Source organism: Megascapheus bottae, chromosome 7 (genome assembly GCF_031878675.1).
Source record: "Megascapheus bottae isolate mThoBot1 chromosome 7, mThoBot2.hap1, whole genome shotgun sequence".
In the NCBI taxonomy this organism is placed as follows: Eukaryota; Metazoa; Chordata; class Mammalia; order Rodentia; family Geomyidae; genus Megascapheus; species Megascapheus bottae.
Window position 1 is genome coordinate 9375094 of NC_143515.1, and position 16988 is coordinate 9392081.

At 50.0% G+C, this 16988-nt stretch overlaps 1 protein-coding gene across 3 annotated transcripts in view; it reads left to right on the forward strand.

Moving 5' to 3' along the window:
* Positions 1–13077, forward strand: part of Kcnip3 (potassium voltage-gated channel interacting protein 3) — a 71431-nt gene extending 58354 nt beyond the window's left edge. For 2 of the 3 annotated variants that reach the window (XM_090336400.1, XM_090336401.1), the window contains 7 exons: positions 5763–5887; positions 6238–6307; positions 6532–6602; positions 9731–9838; positions 10393–10497; positions 11136–11198; positions 11708–13077. In XM_090336400.1, the coding sequence (XP_090192526.1) occupies positions 5763–5887; positions 6238–6307; positions 6532–6602; positions 9731–9838; positions 10393–10497; positions 11136–11198; positions 11708–11755 (590 nt within the window). In that variant the 3' untranslated portion in view covers positions 11756–13077. The remainder of the gene's footprint in view (positions 1–5762; positions 5888–6237; positions 6308–6531; positions 6603–9730; positions 9839–10392; positions 10498–11135; positions 11199–11707) is intronic. The other variant, XM_090336399.1, reaches the window with a different exon arrangement.
* Positions 13078–16988: the final 3911 nt, after the last annotated feature.

Below are 16988 nucleotides of genomic sequence, written 5' to 3' on the forward strand. Positions count from 1 at the left end.
GGCCAAATTTTTCCACCCCTCTAGGAGTTCTGATGTACCCTTTCAGGTCTTTGTTCCCGTACCTCATACCATCTCCCTACCTTCCCACAACTGTTTTCAGGCCCTCTGACATTCTCTCTGTTTCTTCTCTCCTCCTCTCTCCTCTCTTCTTTCTCCTCTCTTTCTCTGCCCTCTCTCCTCTCCCCTCTCAATTCTTTCTCTTCTTTTCTCTTCCTGTCATGCCGTTCTGGAGCTTGAACTCAGGGCCTGGGAGTTGTCCCTGAACCTTTGTGCTCAAGGTTAGTGCTCTAGCACTCGAGCCACAGTGCCATTAATGGTCTTTCTGGTGGTTAATGGGAGATAAGAGTCTCAAAGACTTTGCTGCCCCAGCAGGCTTTGATCCATGACCTCTGAGTAGGATTACAGGTGTAAGACTGCACCAACACCTGGCCTTAGACATTCTCATTTTAAACTTATATAGCTCAGACACTGGGCAAGGCCCCCCAAGAGATACCCCACACAGAATCCTGGGGCCACCCCTCTGTTTCTCTTCAGAAGCCTACTCTGAAACTCCACCTGTCTCCATAACCCCAACCTCACATCATCCTTGTCACTGAGAAAGACTGCTGCTGCCCGGATCGGGTGTCACCTCCCAGGCAGCGGAGTGGAAAAGATGGAGGGTGACAGTGGCACACGCCTCAGTTTCCTGGCTCTCCAGATTCTCGTTCTGTGCTGCCTACTTCAAAACCAAAGACTCTTGCCTCACATACTCTTTATCATTTGAAAGTTGTTCACAGTGTTTTCTGCTCACTGCCTCATCGTGATGGAAAGCAGAAGTGCCATCAACACATTTCTTTCTATTGACAGAGGCCTAATTTACATACCACAAAATCCACAAGTGTTCAGGGTTCAGTGAGTTTTGACATTTGAATGCACCCTGGTAACTATCACTTGTTATGCTGTTTTCTGTCAGGATGCCATTAGTAGCAGCGCCTGTTCCAAAACATTGTATAAATGAAATCGTACAGTGTAAACTCTCTCACATCTGGCCTTTTTGCTTAACATAACTTTAGAGATGTACACCTGTTGTTGCATACGTCAGCAGTTCTTTTTAAAATGCAGAATATCCATTATAATAAATGTGTCACATTTCCATTCTTCTGTTGATATTTTTTTTCCCAGTTCTGGGGCTTGAACCCAGGCCCTGAGCACTGTCCTTAGGCTTTCTCAAGGCTAGAGCTCTACCACCTGAGCCACAGCACCACTTGTGGCCAAAGAATCAAACCCAAGTCATGAATGCTAGGCAAGCACGCTATCACTAGGCCAAACTCCCAGCCTCTTGTGTTGATATTTTGATAATGGTTTAGAAGGTGTGTGTGTGTGTGTGTGTGTGTGTGTGTGTGTGTTTGCACAAGCACACGTGTGCAAGCTGTAGTAGGGCTTGAACTCAGAGGCCTAGGCATTGCCCCTTAGCTTTTTTGCTCACGGCTGGTTCTCTACAACTTGAGCCATACCTCCATTTCCAGACTTTTGGTAGTTATTTGGAGATTAAAAAGTCTCACAGACTTGACTTTCTTGCTGAGGTTGGCTTCGAACCTCATCATTGGATCTCAGCCTCTGGAGTAGCTAGGATTACCACTGGTGCCTGGTTTTCAGTTTGGGGTTAAGAATAAAGCTATAACTGGAGTTGGATACCAGTAGTTCTCATCCAGAACCCTAACTACTCAGGAGACAAAGATCTAGAGGATCAAAGCAAGCCTGAGCAGAAAAGTGTGTGGTACTGTATTGCCAATTAGCTAGCAAAAAGCTGGGCTAGAGACATGGATCATGTAGTACAGCAAGTAAGCAAGCAGCTAAGCAAGTAAGCTAAGCAGAACCATGAGGCTCTGAATTCATGGGCTAGTAACAGAAGAAAACAAAATAGACCTACTGTGAAAATTCTTAGAGTTGGGGGTTAGTCTTAAGATCTTCTGCTTGCTAAGCAAGTGCTTTACCACTTGAGCCATACTCCCAGTCTTTTTTATATTTTAGTTTGTTTCTCTCTTTTTTTTTTTTTGCCAATTCTGGGACTTGAACTCAGGGCCTGAACACTGTCCAGGGACACTTTTTCTCAAGGCTAGCTCTCTGCCACTTGAGCCACAGCACCACTTCCAGCTTTTTCTGTGTATGTGATACCGAGAAATTGAACTCAGGGCTTCAGGCATGCTAGGCGAGTACTCTACCACTAGGCTACACTCCTGGCCCTAATTTGTTTTTCAAGCAGCATCTTCTGCTAGCTTGCATAGATGGATTCTAAACCATGATCTTCCTATCTCTGCCTCCTGAGTAGTCAGGTTTATAGATGTATGCCACTGTACCTAATGTAAGCTACTAGGAATAGATTGTATAAGTCTTTTGTGAACATATATCTGCTATCCTTAGTTATTGGTCTTCCTCTTGATTTGTAGAAGTTCTTTACATATTCTGAGATGAGTGTTTTGTCAGACACTTGTACTGGACTGCTTTCTGAGTCTATAGTTTATCTACTTAATTCCTTAATAACATCATTGTTTTTTCTATCTGTTTCTTTCTCATTAAACCATACTCTTATTTTGACTACTTCTATTACTTACCGTTTTGTTTTTGGTAGTCATGGCCTCATGTTTTCCAGCCCGGGGCTCTACTATAACTGTGCCTCTAGCCTTTTTACGCACTCGTTATTTTTTAGGGTAGGGTCTCACTTCGTGCACTGGCAGGGACACAATCCAGGCTCTGTGTCATCACTGTGATGACAGAAATGAGCCACAATGGAAACACACTGTCATGAAACACACACATCTTTGTGCCCAAGATGGTCTAGAACCTCGATACTCCCAACCTCAGATTCCCACATAGCTGAGCTGACAGGCACTAATCACTCACCGTACTCAGCTGTTGATTGGGAATGGCTGGCCTCAAACCTCCCTCCTCACAAATGACCAGATTATAGGCATGGACTATCACACCTAGCTTTCTTCTACTTACATTGAACTGAAGATGCTTTGCTCTTTTCTAGATTCTAAAAAGCTTAGATCTAAAGTTTGTATCATTGGTTTTACATCTATTTTCTTTTTTTTAACTTTCATTTCTTTATTTTATTTTTTTATGTAATACCAGGAAATCAAACCTATACAGGCACATGACATTCCTAGACTGTCTACTTTCTTTTCTTTTCTTTTTTGCTGGTCCACTTCTGGCTTTTTCTGTGTATGTGGTTCTGAGGAATTGAACCCAGGGCTTCATGCATGCTAGGCCACATTCCCAGCCCTCTATTTTCTTTTTTAATAAAGGAATTTAAAGCTATATAGTTCCATCATCCAGGAAATTCAGATAAGCTGCACTTTCACTGTCACTCAATTAAAATTCACTTTATCAATTTTTCTTGCCTGACATATAGATTATTAGGAGTATATTATTTAAGTTTCCAGATATTTGGGGGTTTTCTAACTATTCAAATTCTTGTTTTAAATTTTAACTTCTTATCCTTGTGATCAGTCTGTTTTGTGTCCCAGCGTCTGACATCTTTGTAACCACAGAATGTGCTTTAGAAAAAAGAAGTGTATTCTACAGTTGTTATATAATGTTCTATAAATATTAATTAGATCAAATTGGTTTGTAGTGGTTTCTAAATCTTTTATATCTTTACTTGTGCCATTTATTGAAAAAGAACATTAAACTCTCCAATTATGGTTGTGATTTCTCAGATTCTCCTTTTAGTTCTTTTTTTTTTTTTTTGCTTCAGGCATTATACATGGTATACAAGCCAGTACTGAGGCTTGAACTCAGGACCTTATGTTCTCATTTGGCTTTTTAACTCAAGGCTAGCTCTATGGCACCTAAGCCACAGTGCCACTTCTGACTTTTTGCTTGCTAATTGGGGATAAGAGTCTCACAGACTTTCCTGTCTGGGCTGGCTTTGACCATGATCCTCAGATCTCAGCCTCCTGAGTAGCTAGGATGTGTGACCCACTGGCACTGGATAAGGAGATATACTGCGTAAATAGCATATAACTCAATTTTGTTTATTCATGCGTCTGGAAGGTCTGCCCCTGGTGTTTGACACTGATCTGTGTCTCACATCTAATTCCACTATATGGTTCTCTGTGGTGAACTTCATTTGTATTTTTCCTGCCTATTTTACTGTGAGTTGCCTCCAGCTCCCTATACCTAACGTACTGTATGCTGTGAGCATACAGAGTCCCTTAGCTGGAGAAGACTGTGTGCAGAAATTACCCAGAGTAGAACTGCTGGCTTATGGGGCTTACCCATCCTTCATTTGACTAAGGGACTGCGGGATTTAACAGTACATCTGTGTGATGAAGGGACTGGGCCACAGAAGTGGCCCACATCTCAGTGGGACACATCTCAGGAGCCATGTGCCTCCCCTCCTTCTCTCTCCCCCTCCCTCAATTTTGGTTTTGCCAATATTGGGGCAAATCAGTGCCTCCAGCTACCATTTGACTTTCTTGCTCACAACTGGAGCTCTACCACTTCAGTCATGTCCCCAGGTAGGCTTTTTGCTGGTCACTTAGAGATGGAATCTTGTAAACTTTGCCGCCTGGTATTCACACATAGGGAGACCAAAGGAGGATATTCTTAGGAGAGGAACACAAAGGCACAATGCCGTTAAGATCCTCTCCCTGCAGAGGGAGAGGCAAAACTGGGCATGCGTGTGCAGGTAATCGTCACTGGCTGGTGGCACTGTACTGAGGCTTGTGCATCCCACACCAGAAGGAGCAGCAGTCTCCAACAGAAGCACGCTGCCAGGTGCCAGTGGCTCACACCCACATAGGAGGCTGAGATCTGATCGTTGAAGTTTGAAGCCAGCTCAGACAGACAAATCAATTAACACAAAGCTGGGAGTGGATCTGTGGCTCAAGTAGTAGAGCACCATCTTTGAGTCATGAAAGCTAAAGGACACTCACTGCCCAGTCCGAGTTCAATCCCTAGTATTGGCACAATGGAGAGAAAGAGAGAGAGAATGCTGCTCCCACCAAAGGGTAGGCACTCATGCTCCCCTCTCCACCACTTTATTTTGCCCTCCCAAAGGAAACCAAAAACATTAAAGAAAGGGACTGGGAGTTTGGCTAGTGGTAGAGTGCTTGCCCAGCATGCATGAATACCCTGGTTCGATTCTTCAATACCACATACATAGAAAAAGCCAGAGTGGTGCTGTGGCTCAAGTGGTAGAGGTCTAATCTTGAGAAAAATAAAATTTAAATCCTAAGCAGGAAAAAACACCTGAAATCCTACCTTGCTCCAAAGATAGCTATAGCTCATTTGTGTGTGTTGTTCTTAGAAAGGTCTGGGCCCTGCCTAGGGCTCTGGAAGTCTAACCTACCTGAATGCAATATACTCCTGCACCAGATGGGGCTGTGCAGATGTGGCTCGCTGTGTGCGAAACAAGCCACTCTGGAAGGGCCGCAGGGAGGAGGCCGAGTAACAATGGAGCCTGGAAGCTTTAGGGTCGCTCTACCTGTTCTGTTGTCTTTCTCCTCCTACCTTTTCTTATTCAGTGTCTCTCTAGAACAAGATCAGCTCCTTCTCGCATCCCCTTTGGTGACTGATGGGATGGCCCACTCAGAGAGAGGGGAGGAGACAAGTAGAGCAACCGTGAGCAGCGGCTCCTGAGCATGCCAGCCAGTCATCTGTGCCCCGCACATCCTGGTGGCTATCCATGGAGGCTATGCAAGAAGAGTTCCCCCACCCCAACTTCATCCCGTGTCCTGGCACTCAGCCACACATCCCTCTGTGTCTCCCTCCAGACAGCAGTGACAGTGAGCTGGAACTGTCCACCGTGCGCCACCAGCCAGAGGGCCTAGACCAGCTGCAGGCACAGACCAAGTTCACCAAGAAGGAGCTCCAGTCTCTCTACCGAGGCTTCAAGAATGTGAGTGTTTTCCCCATCTCCAGGAGAGGCCCTGGAGAGCCAGCCCCGCCCGACTCCCAACAGGAAGGATCATGCGGCAGGCAGGGAGTCTTCTAGAAACTTCTCCAGAGCATAGTGAGGACCCTAGAGGCCTCACAGTTTCTGCAAAAGCCATTCTGGGTGGGGGTGGAGAGGCCCACGCGAAGGTCACCACCTTCCTGTCCACCCTCATCAGGGGATTCCAGAGGCCCCCTCGGCCTGGGGGGTTCCTCCAGAGAGCACAGGGAGCCGCCAGGTTGTAGAGTCGGGCAGAGCTGGGGGGAAGGAGCGTGGTGACCTGGGTCACTGAGGAAGGTGGCTTCCCACTGCAGGAGTGTCCCACAGGCCTGGTGGATGAAGACACCTTCAAACTCATTTACTCACAGTTCTTCCCTCAGGGAGGTGAGTCCAAGGCCCAGCCTCCCTGCTGTACCCCTTGCATCTGAGAGGCCCCCCCCTGCCACTCTGTCCCCCTCCTGACCCTTGCTTCTGGAAGCCTGCTACTGGAAGGTTTCTTTCCCAGCGTGAAGCTGGAACCCCCCCCAGTGAGGGGGGCTGCCCAAGGTAGGGAGGTGGCTTCTCAGGAGGCAGCCCCCTCACCCCAGCCTCGCCTTTGCTGCCCTCAGATGCCACCACCTACGCACACTTCCTCTTCAATGCCTTTGATGCTGATGGGAACGGGGCCATCCACTTCGAGGTGAGTCCCTGGGGTCTGCAGCATGGTCTGTCTTTCCCTGGTGCCACCCCTCAGTGCTGCTGAGATGGGGAATGATCTAACCTTTCAGTGGGAATGGGTGGGCTGCTTAGCTGCTGGCTGGCTGGGACAGGGTTTTGTTCACTGTATGTGCTCAGCCTTCTTTTCTATTCCAGAAGTTTCATTCCAGCTCTATCAGCCAAGGGAACTATGAATGCATACTAATGTGATCAACGTGAGTCTGTATTTTATTAGACAGGCAGGCAGGCAGAGGGAGTGCTAACACTAGTTTGAACTCAGAGCTACTTTGTTCTCTTGCTCAGCTTGCTGGCTCAAGGCTGGTACTCTGTCACTTGAGCCAAACCTCCACTTTCAGCTTGTTTTAGGGTTTTTTGTTGTCTTAGTTGTTGCTGTTGCTGTTGCTGTTGCTGTTGAGGGGAGGGTTGTTTTTTGTTTTTTCCTGGTTACTTGGAGATAAGAGTCCCAGACTTGATTGCCTAAACTGGCTTTGAGTCAAGACCCTTAGATTTTAGCCTCCTGAGTAGCTAGGATTACAGGCCTGAACCATCTGTGACTGGCTGTAAATTTGCCCCCTTTTCCCTCCTCTTCAAATGTGTACTTTTAAAGGGGTCAGAGTTTATTCCAGAGATCTGGATTGCGCATAGTAGGATTTCAAGTCATAATTAGAACTAGAGCAGTTGAGACCATCATCCTATCTGGGTTCTGAATGAAGCCCCCTCCTTCCCAAAGTTGGGAAGGAGATCAGAGCACTCCCCACCAGACTACTTCTCCTAGGCCTGCGCTCCTTCCAGGCCTGGCCACATGGGATCAGTTCAGAGAGGCTCCATCCGTGGAGCCCATGACCCTAAAAATAGATGCAGGCAAGAAGCTGAAACCTCTTCAGAGAGGAAAACCTCACTGGGAGCCAGGTCTGATCGATCAGTGCCCAGATCAGCTTCCAGGGCCAAGGGCGGCGGACAGGAAAGCAGCCGAGCGGGCAATCAGCTCAGAAAGGCCCTGGCTGCACTAGCCGGGTGTAATAATAACCCGTCGATAACACAGCCAGGTTTATTTTTACGCTGTGCTTGCCACACGCTGACATACATACTGGATGGGCGCCGGCAGCCGGAGGTCCCGGCCTTGTTCTGTGACCACAGCCACCTCCCTCTAGACTCTAAGGACCATTGCTTGTGCTCTTATTTTCAGTAACACCTGAAATACCAATGTCCTTGCAGCTGGAAAACACCAGCGAGGAGGGTATGAGCACCCCCCTCCTTGCCCACTCTCCATCCTTCCCTCCTGAGGCCACAGAGACTTCTGAGCGCCCAGTATGATGATCGGCCTCGGGGCTCTGTGGGAACAATGTCACTGATTGGGAGTCAGACGATCAGGTAGATTTGGCAGGACCCCTTTGTACAGCCAGCACTCTGCAATGTCATCCTCTCCTCTCCATGGTCATTCAAAGTGTATGTAGGTCTTTGTAAGACGCTGAGATAGGAGTGCCAGTGCTGAAGCCTTCTGGCTAAAGGGATACCTTCCTGAGCTCTCCATGCTTTCCAAACGGTCCTTTAACTGTTGGAGCCTTCTCAGTACCCATTGTGCCCAGATTAGAGGTGGCATTGGTGAGCTGCTCATTTGAAAACTGCCTGGAGAGTGTGGCCACTTCTCTACCACGTCCACCCCACCCACAGGGAGCTGCTTCCCAGGTCACTGGCCCAGTGGGGTATCCCTGGCTACCAATGAGCTCCGTCCTCCAGGGGCAGGCCTCCTCCTCTTTCAGGGCAGCCACTCTCCACCCCTGCCTGTGTGCTGAGCTCCTTCTCAGGTCTCTGCTGAGCACGCCATGTGCATAGTGCAGTAGGAGGGGCTCTTGCCATTTTGTTGAGAAATCATGATTTCTCTGACACATTTTCCTGCCTTTTCTGTGGTTCTCCTGGGACTCCTGTTCTCACCGTGGCCCTTCTAGAGTCTCCACTTTTGTGGGAGGCCCACCTGCTCTTTTTTTACTGCTATGTGATGGAGTTTGAACTCAGGGCCTTGTGCTTGTTAGGTAGGAAGCTCTACCACTCGAGCCATAACTCCAGTACCTGTTCCTCTTTTTTAATAGCATCCTTTTTTTGTTTCAAGGGATGCAGTATTTCTAATCTCTGAATTTAATCATTTCTGTTATTTTTTTTCTCTCCTAGAATAACTTTTTATTCTTCCAAATTTCCTTTCTGTCTCCCTTGGCCATTTTCTCTCATGACACAGGCTGCTTTCTCATATCCAGAACAATCTAATAGTTCAATGGTAACTGAGTCCTCCGTGGCTTGGCCCTGTCTCTCTGCGGGTGGCCATTCCATGGTTATCCCTTGCTTTCAAAGTAGCCCACATACCCTGTGGGGGCAGGGAAAGCCTAACTCTCAAACCTCCCAGAAGGTGGGAGAAAGACTTGCTTCCCATCAACTACTATAACAAAAATTTTGACATGGAGACCACTTGAGCAGTCATATCTTATCCCATGGGCAATATATAATCTGCCACATCCCACAGGTGAGGTCAGCCCACAGATAACACTCAGGAGTTGAACACCATTCGTGTACCTTTATTACGCTGGAAGGTTTTAAATACCTTCAACATGCAGGTGATTGGTGAACTAAAAGTAAACCACAGTATTTTAAAAGCTCTCCAAATGTGGAGCGTGTTTGTGCATACAAGCTGGAGGTAGAGTTAGAAGGAATTGCCAGCCCTCACCAAAGCACAAGACCTTATCTGGAAAACTAAAGCCAAAAGGGCTGGGCCATGGATCGAGTGGTACAGTGGTGCCTGCCTAGGAAACACGGGGCCCTGAGTTCAAGAGCACCCCAGTTCTTCTCTGAACATAGCAATGAGTCCAAGACATGGACTCATTGTCTTTACTCGAGCTCAGTCTCAGCTCCCTCGCAGTTCTGTGTACTCAGATGTGCAGGTGCACGTGTGCACACTCAATGTGGAGTGATGCCATGTCATCCTCATGCTGCCTGCCACCCTGCCACCCTGCTATGGAGAGACAGCACCCGTGGAGGTGTGCGCTGCAGCAGAAATCATACAGCGACCTGGAGATGGAACCCGGGCATTGGCTCGTGCCTCTTCACCATCCCTTTCCACTGTAGGACTTCGTGGTTGGGCTCTCCATCTTGCTTCGAGGAACAGTCCATGAGAAGCTCAAGTGGGCCTTCAACCTCTACGACATTAACAAGGATGGCTACATTACCAAAGAGGTACCAGGATGGCGGGTCAGTGGCTTGCCTGTCACACCATACCCCCCACACCTCTCTGTCTCCCCTGTCTCCTGTATCACTTCCCTGGCAGTTATTTGCTTAAGCTTGGGGCACAGAAACCAGGATTCTGGGGCCTAAACACCTTGGCACAGGATGGGGGCCTTGGGCGCTGACACACACATGTTAGTCCAGTTCCAAAGTTCTCTGTCCTTCTCCTGGGAAGAGACAGCAGAAAAGCTGGGGGTCCAGGTTTGGCTACTCCCGTAAGACACAACAGGGTAGTCCCCTAAGGAAGGAAATGCAACCAACCCTCACCACAGACACTCAGAGATTTATTTTAATCTGAAATCACTGCCGTGGTTATAAATGTAGGAGATTGGTCAGTAACAATCTGAGTCAGGGGATGCTGCTGGGCCAGCTTGTCTCTCCCCAGATGCCATGGTCCTCCTGGGCCCTGGAGGGGCCCTGGACCTGGGAGGCGGCCCCCTGCACTGGGCCCTCCAAGCCGCAGTGTTGTGCAGCTGGCTCAGGCCGCCCTCTGTGTGTCCACCCAGGAGATGCTGGCCATCGTGAAGTCCATCTACGACATGATGGGTCGCCACACATACCCCATCCTACGAGAAGATGCCCCTCTGGAGCACGTGGAGAGGTTTTTCCAGGTCAGTGCTGGAGGAGGGGATGCCGGCCGAGGAAGGAGCGCTTGCTTTGGGGGTCACCTGGGGGTGACTTGAAGCCTTACCCTGGTTAGGGGTGAGAATCTGAGGAGTGAGGTAAAACCCAGACCCTGCCCCAGTGAGCTCCCTCTCAGGACCACAGGTGGAGCCTTCCAGGCTTGTGGTTCCCGGGCAGGGGCTGCCCTCTTCCAGACCACTCTGTTTCCTACTTCCCTCTGGAAACAGGCCTCGGGGATGAGTGGTGAAGGGATTGTCTTTGCTCTGTGTCTTTGTGGGCCTTCACTTCCCAGGGGCTCGAGAGCAGCAGCTCTTGTGTCTTGGTGGTCGTTCCATGTGCCCTGGCTGCCTCTACATGATGGGAGGGGGGTCAGGAGAGTGTAGCAATGAATCCTAGCAGTATAAGTCCCCACAGACCATCAGGAAAGCACTGAATGGGGCAGACTGGGAGGTCGGCAGTGGGGCAGCAACGGGGAGGGGAGCTTTGCTCATCCAAGGCTAGTTGAACTGGACCACGTTCATCACCCACCCACCACAGCATCCTCAGACTGAGATCAGGGCCGCCCCTGGAGGGTACCCCCAGAGGCTGCACAGCACACTCAGCTTGGGTGTGGTTTGGGTTACAGAAAATGGACCGGAACCAGGATGGGGTTGTGACCATTGATGAGTTTCTGGAGACCTGTCAGAAGGTAGGTGGCGTCAGAAGGCTGGATGGGGAGCCCACAAACACCCGCCTGGTCCTGCCCCTAGGGGAAAACCAGTAGTGGTCCTAGGCTTCTTTCTATCTTCTGGGCAGGTGGGTCAGAAGACTTTCTTAGCTGTGTTTCCATTTTCCTGTAAGTCCATCTCCTCATCAGAGAAGGAACAGCCCTGTGACCTTCTGAGGGCAGACTCCCCTGGCATGGCGTGCAGGCCCTTGTTTCAGGTCTGCGCCTCCCTGCCCGTCCTCCCTTCCCCCTGCCCCACTCTCAGTGGCCTGACTGGTCATAAGAAGATGTGGGCTTTTGGTCAGGCCTCAGGGTTGAAGACAGGCTGTGCCTTGTCAGCTCAGGCCCGGGGACCAGTTCTTCCACCCTCACATCGATCCTCCAGCAAGACCCAGTCCCAGACAAATCCGCTCAAGGAGAGTGAGACTTGAGGGCCGCCCTTCCCTGGCCACCAGGTGCCTGACTGGGCCTCTCCTCCCTCTCTCACCCAGGATGAAAATATCATGAGCTCCATGCAGCTGTTTGAGAATGTCATCTAGGATGCATGGGAGAGGGACCCAGGCAGTGGCTGATGGCCACTCCAGTCTCAAGCAACCTCAGTCCTGTCAGGAACAGCCTCCATAGAAACGGTTTTCTAATAGATTTTGCAAAAAGTGAGCAGTTTGCTCCCAACACACACACACACACACACACACACACACACACACACACACACACACACACACACACAGAGTTCCTCCGGGTTGGCCAAAGGGGTGGTAGAGGAAAGGAGAGCAGAGCTGCCCCAGGCCAGTGAAACGAGGCTGCCTCTGGGGTGGACAACCCATTGGTCAGTTGCTGGATGTGGTCTAAAATGATGGGGCTCAAGAGCCCACAAGGCCTGGCTGCACTGCACAGACCCCACTTGTGTGGGGGTTTCCCGCCCCACCCCCGACATGGGGAACCAGGCCACTCCCTGCCCTCCAACCTATCCTCTCAGAAAAGCTCATTAGGGGCTCTAATTTGGAAGACACCATGAAGCAGCTCCTCTTGCCCCCTAGAAGTGCTGGCCTGGGACCCAAGACCCCTGTTGTTCCATAGGCCTACTGGTGAACTGGGGCCTGCACCAGGCTGTCCTCCCCAGGTCTTGGAAGGTGGTCTGTGGCTCAGGGGCTAGCAGCTAGGAGGTCATACTGGGAGGGGTTTGGGAAGGGGCACAGTGGCTTGGCCAGGCTCCAGTCCTGAGGTTCTATAAGCATCCTCACTCCAACCCATACAAAAGCACAAGCACCCAGCAGCCAGGCCATGCCCATGAGGGGAACCAAGAACTCGACTTCTCCAAGGCAAGATGCTTCCAGCTGAGGCGTGGGTCCTAGTACGGTGGCCTTGAGGAAGAAGCTTCTGGGGCCTCTACCTCGGGGCAGTGGGGTCTTGAAGGCCATTCCAGCCCAGCTCACCAACATTCAAAAGCACAAACCCAGGGATTCTGCTGGACTGGAGTCTGCCCTGGGAATGGGGGCCTGCAGCTGGATGGAAGGTCAACGGAACCCACAGGAGGAGAGAGCGCCTGCTCCCAGCTACCCTGGCCTTTCTGAGAAGGAGGCCGGACCCAGGCCTCCCCAGGAACATTCCCACATGATACATTCCATCACACAGCCCGTCTCCACCAAGGCCTGGCTCCGGGAGTCCCTGGGCATCTGTACAAGGCCAGCCCAGGGAGAGCAGGATCTTCAGAGCAAAGGCAGAATGGCCAGGGCTGCGGGAGCCTCACTCAGACCTGCACTGATACCCCATCTTCAGTCTGACTAGGGGACCCTCCCCAGCTCTGGGGTGCCCCAGTTTTCCATGGGTCAGGATGTGGGGGAAACTCTCAGAGCCCCTCTCCCTCTCACCATCCTTTTTGCCGGGACTGCCGTGCTTGCAGAGGGCCAAGGCCATGCGAGACCACCACCACTTTCCCTTGCACCTCCTTGGCCGTGTGGCTGCATATCCAACAGGAGGGGTCTGTCCCCCATGCTGGGACACGGGCCGGCCGCATGTCTGCATGGCAGAAGTGTCTCCCTTGGGCTTGGCCTGGGGGGTGGTTCCCGTCTCAGTGCCCACCAATATTCAGTCCTATGTATTTTAATAAAATAAACTTGACAAAGGAGAGGGGCTGTGGTTGACTTCATTTCATCTCTGAACTGCTGCTGCTAATGGCCATGGCTCGTGCCTGGCCAGGGCTGTGCTGGTCAACAGGAATGCCAGCTCTGGGGGAGAAAACGCCCTGAAACCCTGAAGTGCCCATGTGATATCACCAAGCCTGAGGAGTCAGGAAGAAACAGATGTACTCACTGAGCCCTGGGGATCCTTCACAAGAAGCTCCGGCACTGGAGTCTAAATGCAGAGCTGGTGGGCAGAGTAAATCCTTGAGGTGTCATTTGTATTTCATTCTCAGATCATTTTTCTTTCTCACTTCCAGAAAGTCAGTTCTGAGCATCCCTTGGCGGGAGGGTGCAGATCCTGGGCAGAAAGAAGCAGAGCATATCCGAAAGCATCATGTTTCTTGGTGTTGAATGTCAAGAGTATAAATCTAACGCAGTACGGAGGGCTCATGCCAGTAATCCTAGCTGTTTCAGAGGCTAGGGCTCAAAGCTAGGATTGGTTCAAACCTACCCTGGACAGAATTGTGTCTGTGAGACTCATCTCCAATTAATCAGCAGAAAGCTGGAAATTGAGGGGCTGGGAGTGTAGCCTAACAGTAGAGTGTTTGCCTAGCATGCATGAAGACCTGGGCTCAATTTCTTGGTACCACATATACAGAAAAAGGCGGAAGTGGAGGGGTGGCTCAAGAGGTAGAGCTCTAGCCTTGAGAAAGCTCAAGGACAGTGCCCAGTCCCTGGGTTCAAGCTCCAGGAATAGCAAAAAAAAAAAAAGGCTGGAAATTGAGCTGTGGCTCAAGTGGTAGAGCACTAGCCTTGAGTGGAGAAAGCTAAGGGACAGCCCTCAGGACTTGAGACTTCAAGCCCCGATATTAGAACAGGGGAGGAGAGAGAATATCATAAATCTGAAGGTTACCCTGGGAGGGGAAGGAAATGGAGCTGGGAGAGAGGAGGTTGGGCGATGCCGCACCTGCAGAGTGCTAGCAGATCAGGGCACTGCTGCATTGCTGTGGCTTGAAAGCTGCAGTTTGAGGTCTATTTTTTAAATTTTTAATGGCATATATTAATTGCATAAAGGAGTTTCATTGTGATTGTTCCATAATGCATAAAACCTGCTTTAGTCATAGTCACCCCTCTATTACACTGTCTTACCTGTTTTTCATTGTTGTGCTGGTACTGTGGCTTGATCTTTGGACCTTGTGCTCTTACAGCTGTTGTAGTCTACCACTTGAGTCTTACCTTTGGTTCTGGCTTGTTGTTGGTTAATGGAGTCTCAGATTTGTCTGCCTGGGTTGGCTTCAAGCCACAATCCTCAGACCTCAGCCTTCTGCGTAGCTGGGATGATCGAGGTGAGCCACCAGTGCCCAGCCTGGTGTGGTGTGGTTAGATGGTGGTAGTAGGGTGGGGGTAATGAAGTAGCCAAGGAAAGTCAAAAGAAAAACAACAAGGAATGCCACCTTTAAACATTGTCTATAGAGCCCAGAGGAGAAAGAACTTACTTTTTTCTGCCTGAGGAATGGACAGTTGAGGTTGGTACGTAGGTGGTTGGTTATGGCTGAGAACTCTACTTGAGCAGAGACCTGGGGCTGGAAAGGTGACAGGTGTGTATAACATCTTGCAAGTGAGAGGAGAACAGAAGAGAAATGAGGACAATGCCAGAACAGGGCAAGCACTGGAGGACAGCCCTAGGCTGGCCTCAAGTACACAGGCACATTACGCCTGCAGCAATCATTGAGGGGAAGAGTTCTGCAGGAGCTCAAGCCTCAGCTCACCACACACCAACTGTATGACCCTAGTCATGTGGCACCGGCTCTATGTATGTTTCCTCACCTGCACTCCATAGCCTGCAGGGTAAGGCCAGGTTTAAGTAAACACAGGATGTTTCCAGGGGACCAGGCGGCCTTGTGCCCTGGTGTAGAGTGGCAGCCCTTCTTCAAATGCTCTTTCCATGAAACTTGGCTGCTTAGTGTGTCTGACTCTCTGTAGTGTGCAGGGTCTTCCTGCCACATGGGTCCCTTTTCTATCTCTTGAAGACACACTGCCAAGAGATCAGATTGGTCTGAAAACTGCCCTTCCTGTTGGGTGTGGCTTTCTCCCTTGCCTTGCCTTATCTTAGTACCCAAAGCTGTCCAGGGGACTGCCTACATGCACCTGAGTTCCAACACTGACTAGCTCTGCCTTGCAAATCTGAATTCCTTATGTGCAGGTAAGGTCTGCATGGAAGCCGTTACGGGAACTCTTTCTATATTAGCTACTCTTTTTTTCATTGATTCAGAGGGCCATTGGTGTGGCTTGACTTAGTCTCTGGTCTAGCGTGCTCAAGCAGATATCTTCATAAAAGCCTTGTCTGTATCCCTCTGGGTCTTATACCTGTGGTTTCCTGATCCAAGAACTAGGTTCCAGGAAAAAAATGGCCTCCTAAGGAGGTGCCCTGTTACCTGGGTAGCACAGAATGATTAAAGTGAGCTTCCATTCCCTCCCGGGTGGTAAAGCTTCCCTGAGAAATGGCTAGTTTGCCTTTGAGAGGATCCTCGGCTGGATTTAACTGGAGTTGCATTTGCCTACAGTTTCTAGTCCTTGCCTACAGTGTCCTTACCATCAGAGGGCGCCTGCGACACGCTCCAGCCTCCTCTCCTTTTCTGCCTTGGGGTCCCAGGGGACTCTCCATGGAAAGGAAGCCATTTATCACTTCCTTCATAATCCCAGAGATATTTTCATAGTTCTGTCTCATTCAAAACCTGTTTTTTAAATAAGCACTTGAGCAACAATTGTGCTAGTGTACCCAGAGTACAAGCTGTGTGCCCAGAAAGGGGACACAATGTCTGTCTCCTCATTTTAGGACACACATAAGTTCTGATACCCGATCCCTTTAATCCTAATGAAAACTCCACTTACATCCTGCTTAGGACACTCCTATGGGGACAGACACCAGGAAGGAGAGAGACAGTGATCACTTGGGGCCTGGAGGAAGGCGGCATCCTGGAGTGGCTTTCTGAGAGCTGAGGGTGTGGTTCTCGAGGGACTCGGCTTCGGCACATTTACACCTATCTTGGTGCAGATCTTTATGCACTCTCAATGCTGTCCTGTCTGACCTTTGCTTAGTGACCTGAAACTCGATGGAACATCTGCCCTCCACAGCTGTGGGGCTTTGGAAGGTCTTAAAGTCACAGAGCTGTCTGCTCTTCCAGAGTTCTGAACCCTTTCATGTCTGCTTCGAATGTGGTTTTGCTTCCTTCACTGCCATCCCTTTCTTGCTCTTTCAAATTTTAGTTCCCATCCTGGAGTATAGCCGAGAGGTAGAGCGTTTGCCTAGCATGCAAGAAGCCCTGGCTGGGTTTAAATTTTTTTTGGGGGGGGGGGCAGTCCTGGGCTTGAGCTCAGGGCCTGAGCACTGTCCTTGGACTTTCTCAGGGCTAGAGCTCTACCACTTGAGCATCAGCACCACTTCTGGCTTGTGGTACCAAGGAATCAAACCCTGGTCTTCGTGCGTGCTAGGCAAGCACTCTGCCACTAGGCTAAGCTCCCAGCCCCGGCTGTATTCAATTCTTTGGTACCACATACACAGAAAAAGCTGGAATTGGTGCTGTGGTTCAAGTGGTAGAACGCTAGCCTTGAGAAAGCTCAAAGACAGCACCCAGACCCTGAGTTCAAA